Source organism: Leishmania major, chromosome 13, assembly GCF_000002725.2.
Source record: "Leishmania major strain Friedlin complete genome, chromosome 13".
Lineage (NCBI taxonomy): Eukaryota > Euglenozoa > Kinetoplastea > Trypanosomatida > Trypanosomatidae > Leishmania > Leishmania major.
This window is the reverse complement of record NC_007254.2, coordinates 15,253-34,087: the sequence shown is the minus strand read 5'-3', so window position 1 is coordinate 34,087 and position 18,835 is coordinate 15,253. Positions and strand designations below refer to the sequence as shown.

The window sequence follows — 18,835 nt, the reverse complement described above, 5'->3', positions numbered from 1 at the left end:
CTACCAAGGAAGCTTGGCAGCTCGCCCCCCACCCCCCTCTTACTGGCACCGGCACATGCAGGCATCAAATCAGCTGGCCTCATTCTCTCCGTCAGCAAGCGACGATGAGCAACGCGGCCTCATCAAAGGTGCCCTCTGATGCTGCAACCGCTTCAACCGCTGCTTCCGCCGACGCCGGCAGTGTTAGCAGCATCCCTACTCTCACCGCAGCGGAGATGAAGGAGTTCGCTGAGCTGCGGTGTCAGAACCAGCTGCTCAAGGCTGAGAATGCGGTGCTGCAGCGCAAACTAGAGGAGGAGCGGGCGCAGCGGCGTCAGTCCCAACTCGACGTGAACCACTACAACTTGGAAGCCGAAGCGTGTCGCGAGGCTATTGAAAAGGCCGACGGCAACGCGCAGGTGCTAGCGCTCTATGATGAGCTACAGCGTCTACGCAAGAAGTGCGACATCTACGCGGAGGCTGTGGAGGAGTCTCGGTGCTACTTTTTCGAGATGAAGCGGCTGTACATGGAGGTGTCGCCGTATCTGCGTTCGTTGTCCGGTGAGGCTCAAGCGCACCGCGCAGCGTCTGTGTGATAGAGAAGGCAGCAGCGTACGATCATGCACGTGCGCACTGGTTGGTTTTGATGTACCTCTGTGACTCACTGTCTGCCTGCTCGATCTGTCGCGTGTATTTCTTCTCTTTCACCTGTACCGTATGTTGCCTGTTCTCTTCTGATCGACTTTTCGTTCGACGTGCATGTGCTGTGGGAGGCGGGCAGCTGGTGCTTGCCGACGGTCTCCTCCTCTTCCTCCTGCTGCTGCTGCTGCTGCTTTGGACTGTGTTCCGGGGGCCGCCACGTTGCCACCGCCAGCCGCCTCCTTCCTTTTCCCCTTGGTCCGCCCCGCTTTGCTGAACCCACGCCGCACACTCCCCGTAAGGCTCCTCTCTTCTTTCATGTGACTGCTTCACCACCTACTGGGGGGGGGTATAGGCGCCTGATGCACAGCTGCACACGCATCCATCCCCCTGGAGACAAAGCAGCGTCTATTGTCGTCTCCACTCCTCTGTGCATGACTCTATGCACTGGCGGCTATGGCTACCCAGGGTGACGCCCCCGAATGCCGTCCTCGATGATGCCTTTGCCCTCTCCTCACATGGTAGGAGTACGAGAAAGGGAGACAGGGGAGGGGAGGATGTCACTGCGTGTGGGGGTGGGGTGGCGGCACTCTATGCTGTGGTTTACTGGAAGTGACCTGTGCCTTGGCACGTACCCCCTACCGGCATATCAGCATGCCTTCTTGAACGAACACTCACCCGACCCCTGCCATCCCTCCACCCTTCGATCCTCTTCCCTGCAAGTCGCTCACCTTGCCCTGCCTCTTTCACTCTCCCTCTTCTTTCGCCAGCTGAGTCAGAGAGTGTTCACTGGACAGCTTGTCTTGGGCCTTCGCGGCGTCTCTCTCCCTCTCACGCACGCACTCGACAAAATTTCTCTACGTTAACACACATAAAACCACACACGTCTTCATCCCACCTTCTTTCCCTCTCTCCCCTTATCCTTCACAGACTGTTCGCGGACACGCCCTCACTCACCCACGCGCGCACACCCTCTTCTGCTCTCGCCGGCTATTGTGGTCGCACTCTCTGTCTTTAGCGCGACCTGCCCCCTCGTCATCTCGTCTTTTCCTTCCGCCGGGGTTCGACTCTCCGCAGCTGCCGCCGCAGCGTCGTCCATACGACTCAGCCACCACCCGACACCAGCCAGAACAGCAAAATGAGGCCCGACTACATGGGCGTGATGTTCCTGTGCAGCAGCGTGATGTCCTTCAACGCTGGCATATGGCAGATTTTCCGCAGGGGTCAGAAGAAGCAGCTGATCGAGAATCACAAGAACATTGAGAAGAGCCCGCTGACAGATTTGCCGCCCGAGAGCGCGACGGTGAACGAGTGCGAATACCGCCGAGTGAAGCTCGATGGGTCGTTCGACAACGAAGGGTCATGTCTGGTCGGCCCGCGCTCTATACCGTCGTACAAGGGCGCCGCGAACGAGGACGAGAGCCGCGGCGGGTTCCTTGTCATGACGCCCTTCGAGATCGCGGACACTGGTAGGTTTGTGATGGTGAACCGCGGCTGGGTGCCGATCGACGCTGGAAAGCACCGCACGATGCTGAAACAGTACATCGGTGAGGGCTTCACCCCTGCCCAAGTCCGCGGCGTTCTGCGCAAGGAGGAGTTCTTAGGCGGGTCTCTTTTTTGGGGGTCGAGCCCAGACAACGAGGGCCCGGTGGCGGCGGACCTGTCGTGGCTGGTAGTGCGGCCGTGGAACATGGCTATGACCTACTACCGCCGCCGGTGGGGTGTGGACCACCTCAAGGAGAGTGCCGAAAAGCACGGTGCCCACCATTACTACGTGGAGATGCTGGAGGACTTCTCGGGCGACGACCAGCGCATTGTGCGCGGTCGCGCGTGGCCCCGTCGCCGCGAGGTGGACGAGGTCACCTACGTGCACCTCACCCCCGTAGTACACTCCATGTACATCGTCTTTTGGTTCTCTATCACCGCCGGCTCCCTGTACGGCGTGCTGCGGTGCTGGCGGCGTCAGAAGGACATCTTTGCGCTGCGCAAGTACGTGAATAAGCAGTCGATGCAGCTGGAGACGCGACGGCAGGTGGAGGCGCAGGCGTACATGAAGGCGGTAGAGGAGGTGGAGCGATTGAAGAGGATCAGCACTGCTGCTGCCGCGGCGCAGATCGACATTGGCAATCCTGCCACCGTCACGCACAGTGAGGGAACGGCGTCGAGGAAGAAGTATGACTCGCAACCAAGCAAGTAGCGCGTCTTGGTCGAGGCTGCCTCACAGCTTTCCTGTCTGTCGGACCGGAGCGTTGCTTGTGCACCTGCTGGTGGGCTTGCTGTGGCTCGAGGTTGGGGGGGGGGCGGTGGTGGACGCGTTTGGCGTTGTAGCGTACGTATCCGCGTTTGTGTGTGTGTGTGTGTGCGTGTGGCGTTGTCGCTCCCCCCACCTCTCTCCCTTGTCGCGGTCTCTTCTGCGGCTGACCCAAGTTGTTGCCTGGGCGTTGTGTGTTCTTTCCGTGGGCGATGGTCCTCCCCAGAGCGCTTCCCATCCTTGCCCTGCCTACTCCTGCCCCCCCCCCTTTCTTTACGCACTGGTACTTTCCCTCATCCTCCTCCATCGAGAAAGAGGGAAAGCACAGCATCTCTGCCGTCGACCAGACAATGGGCCAACACACGCACAGATGCACTCTCTCCTGCCACGTCACTGCACCACTGCACCTACACACATGCATAGGGAAATGCATTGCGTCGTGTTCCTCTCTCCCGCTCTGACCAGCGCTACACCATTCGGAATACGCTTTATGAGATGTCCAGTGCGAGTCTGTACACGTCAGCTCGCTTCACCGCTGCGCAGGCGCGTGTGCCTTTTTACATGCTCAGGCGCAACAGTGAAGGCTAAGAGCGCCGCGTTCCTCCTGTTCACTATCCGTCCTTCTCTCGCCCCTGTCCTCTTCTTCCGTCAGCCGTTGCTCTCTGCCGCCTCCCTCTACCCCACCCCGCTACCACTGCTACACGCACCCACCCATACAAACTGGACCGCGTTCAGTGCTTTGGAAGAGGTCGAGCACATGCACAGAGAGCTCGGTCTACACACGCACACACACACACACCTGCTCATCCGTGTGCGCCGCGCACGCGAACCGGCTCGAGTAGCCATCCTAATCGCCATCAGTGCCTTACCCCTCACTCGCGTCTTAGTTGTGGTTCCCCGCCAACCTCAATTCCTTTCCCCAGCACCATTACTTGTCCTCTCTCGCTCCATCTTGCGCGCATCATCGATCATCGGCAGTCGCCATCGCTCTCTCTCCTCACCCACTGGCACCGCCATGGCGACCGCCACTAGCGAGTTTACCGAGTTTGCACGTGAGTGGGGTGATCTCCTGGCAAAAGACTCATCGGCGTCGATGGATCATCTCTTCAGCACATACGCGAGACTCAAAGGGGCGAACGAAGTTGCTAGCAGCAGCAGCAGCGAAGGTAGCGGCGAGCCGCCGTTCGGCTCTCCTGTCGCGTCCATTGAGGACTTCACCGACGTCTGGGCCGCAGCCAAGCGCGTGCACAAAGAATGGGAGGCTACGTGCATGGTGCGCAGCATACGCCACTCCATCGGCGGCTCCGTTACCCAGACCCGGCTGATGCTCTCCATGCTCTGCTGGGCTGCCTTGCTGCGACAAGAAGAGCAGAAATTCTTCAAGGAGTTCCTTGCACAAGTACGCGAGATAATTCACTGCGCTGCTCTGCGCTGCACCGCCTCCGGTTATGGTGAGGACTCGGAATCGATCTACGAGGAAGTTGCATTTTGCGTCGCTCTCGAGTTGCTTGGGTGGCACGACAGTTTGCTGATCTGCCTCCAGCGTGCCATGGCTTCCCCCCCACCTCTGCGCAGCGAGGATGACGTCTTGCTGTTTACCCGAAAGGTAGCCCAACAGCTCGTATCAGCCCTCAGTCCACGCCAATACAGCACCGACGACATGCCCGTCATCACCATCACCCGCTCGTCGGCGACGAGCAACTCGTTGGAGCACGAGCTGCCCGCGCCTACCGCTGAGGGCGATATCAGGACCGAAGCGATGGCGGGAGACAGGGTTGTCGTCATCTCGCCGATGCGGTCGCCATCCAAGGAATGTGTATCATCATCTTCGCGTTACCGTGACGAGCACGCGCACACACAGCCGGACGCAGTGCCACGATCATCTCCATCGCAGTCCCCTCCCCCCTCACCTCCTCTCCCAGGAATACTGCAGACACCCGAAAACCGTGGCAGGCTGCTTGCAACACGCTAAGCACGGGTGCGACCCCCTTGCCGACACCCGCGAGGTTGCAGATTGCGTCCACAACGCACAGAGATGCAACCTCTGCTGCCTTGTCCCTACTGCCACCACCACTGCTGCCGACCCAGCCCTCCTCACCCACACGCGCTCCTCCGCTGCGGTCGCCGATTAGAGGATCGCTGGCACCAACCTTAGCTCCCACTCCCTGCTCATCCGCCGCCATGGCCGCCGATTCTCCATACAAGGAGTTCGAGAGCTCTGCGGGAGGTGTGCTCCCCTCTCACCCGCCCTTCTGCTTGCTAGGAGGACCCGCCACACACGAAGGATGACGCACGCAGCACGGCCGACTCCTCAAGCAAGTGAACACGCACCAAGCTGAGGATGGATGAAGATGAGGGTTGCGCTATGCTTTAGCGCACGGCATATGATGCGCGCCTCGCAGCGGACGCCAACGCGGGGGCGGGGGCAGCGTGGGAAGCCGTGACGCGGACGAGAGAAAGAGCTTGCACGAACCACCGAGGCCACCTGCGCGTCAGCAGCATGTATGTTTGTGTGTGCCTCTCTACTGGCGACGTCGTGCGACCCTCTTTTCAATCTCCTCTCTTGTTACTTGTGCTTCTTTTCGTGCAGACTCGCTTTACTGCGCAAGGTCAGCCGTGAGGGACTGGAGCCGGGTGGAGTGGGGGGGGATTAGAGGAGTCGCGGGTCTCTCCCCTTCCCTTCCCTCGCCCCCCCCCCCCCCCCCCGTTCTCGCACTGCTGCTCTATCGTTGGCCGCTGCGCTGCGGTGAGCAACCTACATTGCTATCTTTTTTGACCTCTGCTGATCCGTCGAGATAGAGAGAGAGAGATGCCGCGGCCGGCCATCTCGCTCTTCCCCTTCTCTTCCTGGTACCTCTGATTTCTCTCTCAAGTCCACGTAGCTTACCTCCGTCGCGGCCACCCCCATCCTCCCCTGCCTCCTTCACCCAGGAACGCACTCGCTCCCACTAACGCAAATCATCTACGCCGGTGCAGTAAGTGCGTGTGCGCGCGTGGCTCGCTTGCCTATCTCGGCAAAACAGAAAGGTAAAGGGCTACAGGCAGGAGTGGGGCATCTCTTCGCAATGCGCACGCATACATGCACGTGCTTGCAGCCATGTCTGCGTGATCTAGCACACTTCATCAATGAAAGACAGGCGTACGCACGCACCTGCAGGTACGCATAACGGAGACGATAGAGGGCTTCTCACAAATGCAAATGGGAAGCACGGAGCTAGTTGTCTGTTTGTCTCTACGTGCATGGGTGATGCCCAAGGTGGTGGTGGTGGTGGTGGAGGGGAGGGACCACACGCGGGAGGGTGGATGCATAGCGACCGGAGAAGGACGTACACGCACGTATGCACGTGCGCCCGCCCGCACAAGAGCTGGTAGGGGTTGCTGCGTCTTCTCACGCTGCTCTCCTCACTCGCGCATAGACACACTTGCATATTTGCTCTTCAGGGCATTGTACGCGGGGAGTCGCGCAGCGTGTCCAGGCGCATGCGTGCAGACACATTCACACGCACACACACACACACACACACACTACCGGCGATGTGCGTGGTTGATGGAGTTGTCAGTTTACCGCTGATCCCTCAAATCGAACTGTTTTTTTCCCGGTGGTTTTCCTATCGCCCACCCCCTCTTCTTCCACTTCTCCCTCCTATTCTCGCTCAGTATCGGCGGGTGCCGTCACGAAGGCATGTCCGTGTTTCTGAGTGTCTTGGTACCAACGTCTCTGTCAGTCTCTTTCTACGCATGCCAGCGCCTTGTCGTGGTTCGTCTGCTGTTGTTTGATTGCGTGTTTTCGTGGCTCACCCTCTCTTCTCGTTTTTTCTTTCGCCTCCAGCGTCTTGGAGCCTGTCTCGGGTTTCTCGCGCCTCTCTCACCTTTCACATCGTCCTCCTCCCCCTCTCCTTCATGCCCTCTCACTCACATTGTTCTAGGTTCTTGTTTTCCTTCGTGTACCGCTGCTTCCATCTTTCAACGCTCTCTCTTTCTCTCTCTGAGTCGGTTGCACCGCCGCTGGATGGTGTCGATTGCGGTGCTGGCGGCGGCAGTGCGTTGACGTCACCATTACTGTTTACCTTCTTGGTTGTGAAGATGCTCGGCTTTGAGGCGTCTCTCTCTTCACGTATCAGCTCCTGCGGTTTTCATTCTCGCCATATTGATTTGTGCCGTGCTCGTGGTTCTTCTCCATGGGCTGCCTCACACATCGCATCTTCCCCTTTCTGCCGCGCTTCTGCATCAACCAGCTCGCACGTTGTTCTTTGTTGCTTCTTTCTTGATTTTGGTGTACGCACCCATGCCCACCGTTTTCCCTTCTCCTCGTCTTGTGCTCTCCTCTGCTTCGCCAGCTTTAGTGCGCCCTCGCTCGCTCGCTCGCTCGCTCTTCCTTCACATCTTCCCTCTGTGCGAGTGCGCATTCCGCCCCCCCCCCCTTCTTCTTCTTCGCCATCGCGCCTCCTTTCGTTGCCGATTTTTTATACTCTTGTGTGTGTGTGTGTGACTGTCCTTCGGTTTCTGTCCTCTCTCACCCGATGATGGAGGGAAACACCTCTTTCTGCGTGGTATCAACAGGGGTCCAGTGCATCTCCCCACTCTCTCATGGAGGAAGCCACGCAGCCCCTGATCCTTGCCAATGCCAAAGGACTTCCTGGCGGTGGCGGCGCCAAGTGCCTAGGACGTGGGGATGTTAGAGGGACTCATTGCGACTCATGGCGGCGGCGAGGTCGTGGATGGTGATGCGCCGGAGCGACCTGCGACAGCGAACACGCTTGTGCTATCCGTATGAGTGGCAAAGTGTCCGCGTAGCTCGAACGCGTCCCACCCACTCACCCCCGGCTTTCACTGCCCACTGGTGGCGGAGCCTGCGCCACCCCGAAGGGGATGCACCGGGTGGCGGCGTGGGAAGTGGGTGGGCGGAGCTCGAGTCAGAGGCCGTGCTCCGATGACTGGGTCGGCGCATTGCTGCAACGCGTGTGTACGGCTGCTTGGCCCCACGCGATGTGGGCCCTGTGACAGCCCGGGGCTTGAGTGGAGTCTCACTCGTGTTGCATCGCAGAGAATGGGCACGCTGAAAGCAACAAGGGGGCGCTGTTTGGCGTATGCGCCCCACTTCAGGGTAGCTTGCATGGTGTCATGCATTGAAGTGCGGGCGTGCGCGTCTCACCTACGAGTTCGTTCGCTTGTTATCGCTTCCAGTCAACTGCGGCAGCATGTGCGTGCTCATGCGTGTTCATAGGACCACAGCTGATGCAGCCCTCGCACGTCTGCTTACTGCATGAAACGTACGCGCACAGGCAGCCACCTTTTTCTCCGTCGCACTGTGTAGCCCCTAAAGCGCTCTTGGCCGTGCGCCTTCCCTTCGTTTGTTTCCGTTGGTGATTGCGAGGGGCGCTCGCTGTAAGGCGGAGGTGGGGGAGGGGGTGGCATTTTGTGCTCGCTTTCGCGCGCTCGCGCTCTGTCTGTCCGACTCGTTGATTTTCGCTTCTTCTGCGTAAAACCTACCACGGTGTTTGTGCCTGGGCTTCGCCCCTCTATCATTCTCACAAAAATTCTTGTTCAAGAAAGGAAGACAGAGCACAGTCGCCTTCCGTATGCCGCACATGTTTTCATCTATCTCTATGCGTCCCTCTTCCTCTCTCGCGCACGTGTGCTTGCGAGGGCGGAACGGGCAGAAAAGGGAGACGGGGTCTTCTTGTGCTCGAGATGGTCACCGCTGCTGCATCTTCGGCAGAATCTGAGGGTCAATGTATAAATGGTGACTTGCAACGTCGACGTTGCCCCTGCATGCGCACTCTCTCCCCTTTCATTCTAGACTAGCGAAATGGACACTCACGTGAGTACACTGATGCTAACGGTGTTGCTGAACGACTCCGGACACCGCCAACGGCTCTTGCACCACCTCCGCTCTCCGCTGCTCCATCGCCTTCATCTATTTCTACCCCCCTCCCTCTCTCCTTCATCGTCGCCGCACGAAAATGTGCGCACGTTGCCCACATCATCCATTCGCTCTTCTCTTGTCGCGTGTTTGGATGTGTTCTTCGCTGCTCGGCATTCTTCCTTTTATTCGCGCGCCAACTTTTCCTGCGTTGCACCCTTGCCGCGACTCCCCTTTCTCTTCCCGCTCTCTGCCCCCTCTCGTGGTGCGTGGCTGTCTACCACAGATCCGTTGTCTATCAGTGCTTTCCAGGAATCTTCTGAACGTTTCCGATACTCCCTCCCTTCCACACACACTCACACACACAAACTTGACCACCACCAAGGTATCGACACCGTTCGCGTATCTCCTTGCTTTTCTTCCCCTGCTTTCCGTTAAAAGTCAAGACAAGAAGCAATGCAGGCCTACACACAACTGGAGAAGCTCTGCCACAAGGTGCACAGATTGACGCACCTTCTGTCTCTCGGCGCTTGGGATGCCAAGACTATGATGCCCTCAAAGGGCGCTGCTGCTCGGGGTGCCGCCCTCGGTGAGCTCCACGGACTCATCACTGAGATGATCACCAGCCCGAGCACGAAGGCGCTGCTGGACGAAGCGGAGACGGCCAAGGCCGAGCTCACTACTGTCCAGCAGGCGAACTTGCGCGAGCTCCGTCGCATTTACGCCTCTCAAGCAGCGCTGCCGACCGAGCTCCGCGTGCTCAAGACAAAGCTGTCGGCAACCACTCCGCTTATCTGGGCTAAGTGCCGCAGCAACAACGACTTTGCGACTTTCCTGCCGGCGCTGAAGGAGATGATTGCGCTTGCGCGCAGGGAGGCGCAGTATCGCTCCGCTGCGACGGGCAAGCCTCTATACGAGGCCCTGTTCAATCAGTACGAGAGTGGCATGACGTTGGAGACGCTGGAGAAAATCTTGCTCGATGTGAAGTCGTGGCTGCCGGAGCTGCTGCAGAAGATCCTGGCTGCACAGAGGGACGCGGGGCTGGAGGTGGTTGCGCCTGAGGCGCCCTTTCCCAAGGACAAGCAGGAGGCTCTTAGCCGCCATCTCATGGAGGTGTGGGGCTTCGACTTCGAGTCAGGTCGGCTGGACGTCTCCGAGCACCCGTTTACGGGCATGGTAAAGGAAGACTCGCGCATCACTACCGCCTACGACCTGCAGGACTTCGCCAAGGGGCTCTTCGCGACGATCCACGAGACGGGCCACTCCAAGTACGAGACGAACTGCGGCCCGATGGAGATGCGCGGCCAGCCGGTGTGCGAGGCACGCTCGATGACGATCCACGAGAGCCAGTCGCGCTTTGCCGAGGTTGTGATTGGTCACTCCAGCGCCTTCTTGGAGTTCCTGACTCCACTGCTTAAGGAATACTTCGGTGATCAGCCCGCGTTCTCTCTGGAGAACGTGCGGCTGATGAACCAAACGGTGAAGCCTGGCTTCATCCGGATTCGGGCGGATGAGGTGTGCTACCCGCTGCACATCTTGCTGCGCTACGAAATAGAGCGTGCACTCATCGAGGGCACGATGGAGGCAGAAGACATCCCTCGCGTGTGGAACGAGAAGATGAAGGCATACCTGGGCCTGGAGACGGAGGGCCGCGACGAGATTGGCTGCCTGCAGGACATTCACTGGTCGATGGGCGCCTTTGGCTACTTCCCGACGTACTCGCTGGGCTCCATGTTCGCGGCGCAGCTGATGGTGACGATCAAGAATGAGCTCGGTGAGGACACAGTGGACAAGTGCATCCGCACTGGTCAGATGGAGCCGATCTTTGAGAAGCAGAGGGAGAAGATCTGGAGCCAGGGATGTCTCTACGACACGGAAGACCTGATTCTCAAGGCGACCGGCGAAGCGCTGAACCCCAAGCACTTTCGCGAGTACTTGGAGCGCCGCTACCTGCGCCAGGAGGGCTGACCGAGGCGCTACGCTCCGTCATTTCTAGCGCCGTCAAAGGGGCAAGCGATTCCCAAATGGATGCGCAGCATGCGGCCGGACCGGAGCGCTAGGCAGACGGCACGAAAGCGCCAGAGGGGCGGCGGGGCTACCAACACCCTTACCAACTTCCTGCCAGTACACGGGCACACGGGCACACGGGCACATGGCCATTGCTCTGTGTGCGTATGTGTCTGCCTGATAGGAGTCCGACCCTCCCTGTTTCTCCTTTTTCTTTTGAGGGTGCCGCTCTCCAGCTGTGCGGCATCTTATCGAGTGCAGCGGTCTCTCTCTCTCTCTCTTTCTCTGTGCGTGTCTGCTTCACGAGTCTGCAACCGCCGCTAACACGAAAGAAAATAATAGCACATGCGATACCGAACGGTGACTCATGCATACATTGCCTTCCGAGGAGCCGAGAGGACGAGCCCTGCAGGGGAAAATGACCGTGGGTGAAGGGCGGACGAGGGGAGGGGGGAGGTGAGGGGGACGCGATTCTCCACGCCCACCTATACGTGTATGTGAACTGTGAAGAAGTGTTGTACAAGGTCTGCTTCCCCCACCTCGGCTGTCGCGCACCCCTCCCCCTGCCTGCCCTCGCCCACTCTCTCCAGCATGACCGTCTTTCTCTTGCTCTTTCCTTCATCCAACTAGTGCCATAAGCGTGCCCACCTGACAGACGACTTGTGTGCGCCTTCGTTTCTGTTTTCCCTTTCATTTCGATTCTGCAGAGTATTTTGCTTTCTATCACCTCTTGGTGCTTCTTCTGTTGTAAACAACTGGCGAGCGACACTGCGGCACTGCCGGGTGCAAGAGAGGGAAGCAAAAGGGCCTCGCAGCGCTTGTGTGCGCGCGTGGTGTCTGGCTGCCCTTCTCTCTCTCTTCCTCCTCCCTCTGTGCCACCAGTGCTCTGGTGTTCTCTTTTTTTCCCGCCCGTGCACCTTTGTATACCGCTCTGTGCCATCTCCACACAGTGGCGAAGTGCGCACACGTGTGGCGTACATTGAGCTGTGTGTGGCACACGTGTGGGTTTCCTTTGCGCTTTGCATATCTTACGCTTCCTTCCTCCATTTCTCCTCCTCTCACGTAGGCATATACATGCCTACATGTATATGTGCATCTCTCTCTCTCTCTCTCTCTCTATACACTACAGTATAGGCGTACGCGAGGAGGGTAAGGGATGACGCGTCTTGCCTCTCTTCTCCTTCCTCTTCCTCTTCTTCTTTCTCACCGCCAGTATGTGTGAGATCAGCCCTCCCCCACCCCAACTGCACCGAAACAAAGAAAAGACGTTCGCGTTGGCGGGGTGGTGGTGGCCAGCGTGCTGATTCACCCGTGTTCCATTTCGCGGGCCACGCGCATCTATCGACTTTTATTCGTGCCAGGCTCCCCCCGCCCCCCTCCCCCAACTTCAGTTGCGACGTTTGCGTGATCGCTTCTCTTTCCTTCTCGCTGCAAAACGTGTCTAGGCCTCTTGCAGAGGGGTCTTATCGATTTCTCTCGAGTGGTTTGCGGCCGCGACGTACGGGTATATGGGCGTGCGTGGTCGCCCTTTCCCCCTCACTCCTATGTTGGGGAAGATGTCAACTCGCTTGACTACCTCGTCTGTGATTTCAAGTCAGACCCACCTCGACCAACCCCCATCATGTCTGCCACCGCGTGAGAGACATGATTAATAAGGAAGGGCAGCACTCTGCAATTTCGTTGAAGTCGTCAGAAGGGCAGGCAGCAATTCCGTGAGAGCAGAGCAGAGAGGTCCGTTCCCCCCATCGCAGACTCGACGAATGGGACGGAGTCCTTCAGCTCAACAACTGCCTTCTCTTTCCCCTCAACCCTCTTCCTGATCTGACACTCGTGAGATGACGAGGGGCACTTCGTATGTGATTATACTTGTGTGTGTGCCCGTGTGTCCACGTGCGGGAAGCGCACTCTTTTCCTTCCCTTCGTGTGTATGCGTGTATCTTCTCTTTTTTCTTCTCCTTCCTCTCTTTGACCCTATTTCGTTTCGTTGACCGTGTCGTGTCGTGATGGCCATGCGCCTCTCCCTCTTTCCTCCCCACGGGTTTTGACGTCCTCCGCACCTCATCGCTGCATTTTACAACACGTGGGGCGGGCCGAGACGGCAGACGGGTTTGGCAGCGCCAACGGCGACGACCACGATGGCGAGAGAGCGCGATGGACGACTGTGAAGATTGCCCATGCACACAGGAATACACACGACGACACCAGCAGACAATCGCAGCGAAGTGGCCAAACTGGCCCGCCCGCTCCGCGCGTACGCACACTTCATGCACGTCACACGGCAGACGCTGCAGGGGCGACGCAAACAGACACCCACTGAGTCTGTTTCTCAGTGTTGAAGCATCACTGGTCCTGTCTCCTTCTGTGAGGGAAGAGCACTGGCCCTTCTCTCTCTCTCCGTCTCTCCATGTCTCGCCGGCGCGTGCACACCCACACCGTCCCTCTTTTTTCCCTTCTTCGCCTCGTACATTTTTCTTGCACTCGCTCTGCACGCAATGAACGTTGATATCTCTCTCGCTCTCATTCTGTCCCTCTTCCTCTTACGCTCTTCGGCTGTGACTTCTACGCAAAACAGGGCATTGATACGGTGGCCTTGGCACGGCACCGAAGACGGGCGCGCGGGGGCAGTTAGTGCAGCTACTTGTCTTTGCGCTTGTACGCTGCTGAGCGGGGGATACGGAGCTGTGTATGCCGACGAGGCCGCTTCACTAGATCGGCACATACACACACACACACACACACACACACACACACACAATCTTTGTCTACCTGCTTCATTGGCCCGCCCTTCACCTTCTCCGACTTGGCGTAGGCGCGCGTGTGCTATTGTCTTGCTTTACTCCTCCCTTCGCTTCATCTTCTTCCCCCTCGCTCTCTCTCTATCTCAGCGTGTTGCTCTCTCCTTCACTCACGTTAACGCACACGCACGTGCGAGGTCGCCATTCGACAGCAGTCGCTGTAGCTAGGAGACAGAGGTAGAGAGAGGGGGAGAGCGATTGAGGTAGAGTAGAGGCCGACACACATACACGCATACATGTATGCCCCCCTCCCCCGCTACACGTAGACACACGCACACGTTTTTGCAGCATAGAGAAAGAGACACAATAGATAGAGTGAGGTAGGGGAGGAGAGAGGAGGTGGCAAAGGGCAGGCGTGAGTCTGTCTCTGCGCGTCCGCGCTCGGGGTACCGGCGTCCTCTACAAACCAACAGGCGTGCCTCTGTGCTGCCTCTTCTTTTTGTTCGTTGTTGAATCCATTCAGCTGCACTTGTGTGCAGCCGCTGCTGCTTCCTTTCGCTCTCGCCTCCGTATTTGTTTGAGGACCGTACAAGCGGATTGTGTGTGGTTGTTGGTGTCGCTGCGTGCCCGCGCGTCGGTGCGGTACGTGCATACGTGCGTACGCGCACAGCAAAGAAGTGCAGAGAGCCATCTAAGTCCTTGTGCGCGTACGGTCTACAGCGCGAGTGGGAGGCGAAGGTGTCACACGACCAGCGCAGAGCGTGTGCAAGGCAACTGCCATCTGCGTCACGCAGCCATGTTTCGTCGCTTGGGCAGCTCCTGGCCCCGCGCGCTGGCGCAACCACTGCGCTCAAGCTGCACTGTGCAGTCCCTGACCAAGGCCCAGGCAGCGCTGGCAAGAGGGAGGGCTCCGTCAGTGGATGCCGCTGCAGAGTACGCCGAGTTCTTTCGCGTCCCCATTTCGGTGGACGCCGGTGTCGTGCGCAGCACGCAGGAATACTACACAAACATCCGCAGGCTGGCAGCCGAGAATCAAAGCGACGTCGCTCAGCGTAACTCGCCGAAGAAGAGCTGCGGGGATAGCAGCGTGGCGACTTTCCTGGTGGGGTACCACTTCCAGACAGCCACCTTTCAGATCTTTTCCATCGCGGCGGATGACATTGTGTGTAGCGTGGATACGAGGATGGAGGCTTCCGAGGTGTGGAGTGTGGCGGATGAGCTCATGACCCACATTAGCGGCGAATCACCGCAGCTTGCTCTCATACCCGTTGTAGAGACGGAAAAGGAGCGGAAAAGGCTGCAGGAGCCTCTCCAAAAGCTCACATCCTTGCTGAAGTTCAGCGGGCTGCAAGTGGCCACTCACGTGGACACCCTCGAGCTCAGTTCCGTGCTGTGCAACAGTCCTCCGTCGCCGCGTGCAATCACACAGGACGCTGTGTCTGGTGTGTCTCCAGCTCCTATGACGCGCACGTGGTTCCAAGCGCATTGGGCGTTCATCCGCACTGCAGCGTGCCAGGCAATGTCGGCAGACCCATTGCAGACTGTGAGCACGTACGTGCTGCCCCGCTTCTCCGTCTACCTCATTCATCTCGTGCGCGCTGGCTCTCGTGGGCTTAACGTGTCGCTCTGGGATCCGGTGAGTCGCCGCCGCTTCTCCGCCAAGGGCATGCTCTCTGACGTGCTTGCCTGCCTGCTCGATACGCGTTCCAGCCAGATGATCTTGGTGCCTACGACCCGAACCGACCGCGCTGCACTCTTCCGCTGCCGCACCGCCGTTGTGAAGGCTGGCCACGATTGCGTCGTCGTATACGCGTCAGAGGTGAGCGAACGCCTGCGCGGCTGCTACCAGTCCGACCTGATGCGGTACTGGGGGGCGATGAAGGAGACTGCGAGCTTCCTGGACGCGGATCTGCTCTTCGGCATCTACACCGCAGCCGGCAACACACTCCGCAGTTATCAGCGCAAGAAGCTCTCCCAGAGTCACACGTGTGACCACTTGAGTCTGTTGAACAGCTCGGATGAGGGCATCGCGACCCCACAGAACGCGCTCAACTGGGCCTGCTACTTTACTCTCCCCAAGCGTGTTGCAGCTGAGAAGGCGGAGCTGCGCCATTACGACAAGTTCATCACCATCGCCTACGTCTCCACCGACCACACCGTGCACGCCCAGCCGGTAAACCCGGTGGCGGACATCAACCACGTGCTGAGTGCGTGCATCACCGACCACGCGAACCGGACAGTGGAGCCGTGGGCCATCTACACGAAGCGTGGGCAGTTCTGCTTACCCAGCCTCGACGGATACGACGTGCTCGTCACACACGATGCCAAGTCGCTTGTGCTGCTGCTGTCGGGTGATGCCGAGCTGCAGAAGTTCATCAAGCGCGGCGGCCGTGTGTGGTGTGTGACGCTGGCCGAGTATCTTCTCGAGGCGCAGCGATGCACCACTGGCAGCAACAGCCTTCACGATTTGGCCCTACGTCACGGTGTGCAGCTGCCGCCATCGTCGCGCGTTGGTACGCCAAACGACCGTCTCCCGTTTGCCCTTCAGCGGCAGTTTCTCCTCCACGCAGCGCCCGCGGTAGTGAAGGTGTTTGTGGAGCAGTTGAAGCGTGCGCTTGAGCAGTGCCAGGTGCTGAGCTTGGCGCACCGCATGGATTCCCTGCTTGCGATGACGAGCATCGAGAAGGCCGGCATTCACATCGATGCGGAGGAGGCGGCACGACAGACGGCCTCACTGAAGAGCGCCGCGTCGGTGCTGGACGCGGCGATGGAGGCGTACGTGCCAAGCGAGGTACCAGTTGACATGAGGATTTACTTTGACTGGGCGTCGCTGCAGCAGCAGCACGCCTACTTCTTTGGTGGCACAATTTCGCTAGGACACCAGGCCTACGCACGCGATACCCCTCTATGGACGTCGAACGTGGTTCATCTCTGCCACCGCTACGGCGCTTTCCTCCACATGGTGGGGGAGCTACACCTGCAGCGTTACGCCGCCCAATGCGCGCTGCCAACGTCGGGAGGGCTGCCGAGCCGCATCCATCAGCACATCGAGGTGCAGGGATCGCAGAAACTGAAAACGTACCGCGTCGTCTTCTTTGATATTGAGACAACGGGGCTCAACCCAAGCACGGATGCCATTGTGGAGGTGGCGATGTTCGACCCGATCGAGAACAGCACGTTTCACACGCTCGTGAACCCGCAGCGCCCTATCACTCCGCGAACTGTTGGCATTCACCACATCACAAACGCGATGGTGCGCGACGCGCCGACCGTGGACGTGGTCGCGAAGAGCATTGGCCAGTATCTGCGCCTCGACAAGGCCTCGTACAACCCGCATGAGATTTTGGTGCTGGTGGGCCACAACGTCTTCTCCGTGGACGAGCCGATGCTGCGCCGCGCGCTCGAGTGTCACGCGCCGGAGTGCCAGCTGGACGGCATTCTGTTTTGCGACTCACTGGCGCTCCTTAATGCTCACCGGAGCGAGCTGCGATGGCGCATGCGCACCAAACGCACGAACCAACCCCTCATGGATGCCCTCGCATCCTCTCTGCGCCTCAGTCGCCTGATCACAGCGCTCAACGTGCGGCCGGAAGGCGACCTGCACCGCGCTGACACGGACACAAAGGCACTCTGGTATGTGCTGATCAACATCCTCGGTGTCGCCGACAAAGACGCTGTGGCGCAGCGGGACAAGATTTTGATCGAGGCCGCCAACTGCTTCCTGCGCTCTCCGTCGATCGGGTGCTTTGTACCGGCAGAGCGTCAAAATCGGCTCGTGAAGGTGCGGCTGCCCGGCGTCGCTGCCGATTACGTCCGCAACGCGAAGCTGATTGCCAGTCTGCAGAGCAAAGTCTTCTCCGAAACTGTGCTCGCGTCCTTGCACGCCCACGGCGTGAAGCCGGCCGGCCTGCTCCTGCAGCGGCAGCTGCTCGACCGTCACACCTCCACTTTCCTGCAACCGAGCACAGGCGGGCGGCTGGCCATTCTGCACCGAGACGGCAGAGTACACCAGCACATCGACATGACCGCCACGACGACGTCGCGTACTGTTAGCGCCTACCCGAGTTGCCAGAACATTCCGAAGGACGATAAGTCGTCTGTGCGGCGTCTCTTTGTGTCCCGCTTCGGCTCCAAGGGGCGTTGCGTCGAGGTGGACTACTCGCAGCTGGAGATTGTGGTGCTGGCGATCCTGTGCAACGACGCAAACCTCACAAACGACCTCAATAGCGGTGTCGACTTCCACGTGAAGCGGGCGGCGTTCTTTAGCGGGCTGCCATACGACGAGATTTACCAGGGCTACAAGCGCAATGTCCCCAAGTACGTTAAGCTGCGCAGGACGGCGAAGCAGTTCTCCTTTCAGCGTCTGTACGGCGCTGGGGTGCCGCTGTTGCACAAGACCACCGGCATTCCCGTAAAGGACCTGGAGGCGTCGATTCAGAGAGAGAATGAGGAGTACCCCGGCATCGCGCAGTTTCACCGCATTATCCGGTCTGTCGCGCTTCGCCCGAACAACCCAGGGCTGCCCACCAGCTTCATTGCCGAGATGCCGACAGGGCTGCGGATGAGCCTGCGCACGCGGGATGTGGTGCTGAACCTGCCTCCCATCAAGAACTACCCAATTCAAGGCTACGGCGCGGAGCTGGCGCAGATGATGCTCGGCCGCCTCTACCGGCATTTTGTGCGGAAAGACTTCTACGATGACCGCGCGTTTCTCATCAACTTTGTTCACGACTCGGTGTGGATGGACTGCCATGTCGATGTGCTGCGGGAATGCGTGAGGGACACGTGCCGCATCCTCGGCTCGGTCCACGAGTACGTCCCAAAGGTGTTCCCTGGAGTGAAGATCAGCGTGCCGCTGCAAGTCTCTGCGTCGTGCGGGGTAGACATGTGCTCCATGGAGAGCATCAAAGGCGACGACTACATGTTTGTGTCGAAGCAGCGCAAGACGAGGTCCGCAGAGGTGCAGGACTTTTTGGACCTGACGACGGCCAAGTCGAACTTCTCGGCGGTGATGGAGGAAAGCGTCGCGTCCGAGGAGGAGGGGAGCGGGGAAACGGCGACGTCCGAGGCGGAAGCGACCGAGTGAGGCGTGCCGAGAAGGTGTCTGCGTGTATGCCCCTACGTAGTCTCTTTGCTTTGTGTGCGTGCGTGGTGACGGTGGCGTGATTGCCCTTTATTTTGTTGGCCTTGTTTGCAATGAGACGCAGCCGAGCCCTCAACGTAGTTTTTTCAACTGAGATGTGTACGGAGTGCGGATGGCGGGTGTGGGATGACCGATGACCGTGCGTGTATGCGCACCGCTCAACGCATACGTCGACTTGATCCTTCCTGCGCTTGTGTGCGCAAACCTCGCAATAGTGC

General features: G+C 59.0%; 5 protein-coding genes across 5 annotated transcripts; all 5 read left to right on the top strand.

Moving 5' to 3' along the window:
• Positions 1-215: 215 nt before the first annotated feature.
• Positions 216-575, top strand: LMJF_13_0120 (conserved hypothetical protein; the record flags this gene model as incomplete). The annotated part of the gene is made up of 1 exon (XM_001681704.1): positions 216-575. One exon carries the CDS (start codon positions 216-218, stop codon positions 573-575), a length of 360 nt encoding a protein of 119 aa, XP_001681756.1.
• Positions 576-1,756: 1,181 nt separating this feature from the next.
• LMJF_13_0110 (conserved hypothetical protein) lies at positions 1,757-2,815 on the top strand (the record flags this gene model as incomplete). The annotated part of the gene is made up of 1 exon (XM_001681703.1): positions 1,757-2,815. One exon carries the CDS (start codon positions 1,757-1,759, stop codon positions 2,813-2,815), a length of 1,059 nt encoding a protein of 352 aa, XP_001681755.1.
• Positions 2,816-3,239: 424 nt separating this feature from the next.
• Positions 3,240-4,841, top strand: LMJF_13_0100 (hypothetical protein; the record flags this gene model as incomplete). Its single annotated transcript, XM_001681702.1, has 1 exon — positions 3,240-4,841. The coding sequence occupies one exon, from the start codon at positions 3,240-3,242 to the stop codon at positions 4,839-4,841; it is 1,602 nt and encodes a 533-aa protein (XP_001681754.1).
• A 4,347-nt stretch (positions 4,842-9,188) lies between these two features.
• Positions 9,189-10,700, top strand: LMJF_13_0090 (metallo-peptidase, Clan MA(E), family 32; the record flags this gene model as incomplete). Its single annotated transcript, XM_001681701.1, has 1 exon — positions 9,189-10,700. The coding sequence occupies one exon, from the start codon at positions 9,189-9,191 to the stop codon at positions 10,698-10,700; it is 1,512 nt and encodes a 503-aa protein (XP_001681753.1).
• A 3,570-nt stretch (positions 10,701-14,270) lies between these two features.
• On the top strand, positions 14,271-18,560 carry POLIB (putative mitochondrial DNA polymerase I protein B; the record flags this gene model as incomplete). The annotated part of the gene is made up of 1 exon (XM_001681700.1): positions 14,271-18,560. The coding sequence occupies one exon, from the start codon at positions 14,271-14,273 to the stop codon at positions 18,558-18,560; it is 4,290 nt and encodes a 1,429-aa protein (XP_001681752.1).
• Between the last annotated feature and the right edge of the window lie 275 nt (positions 18,561-18,835).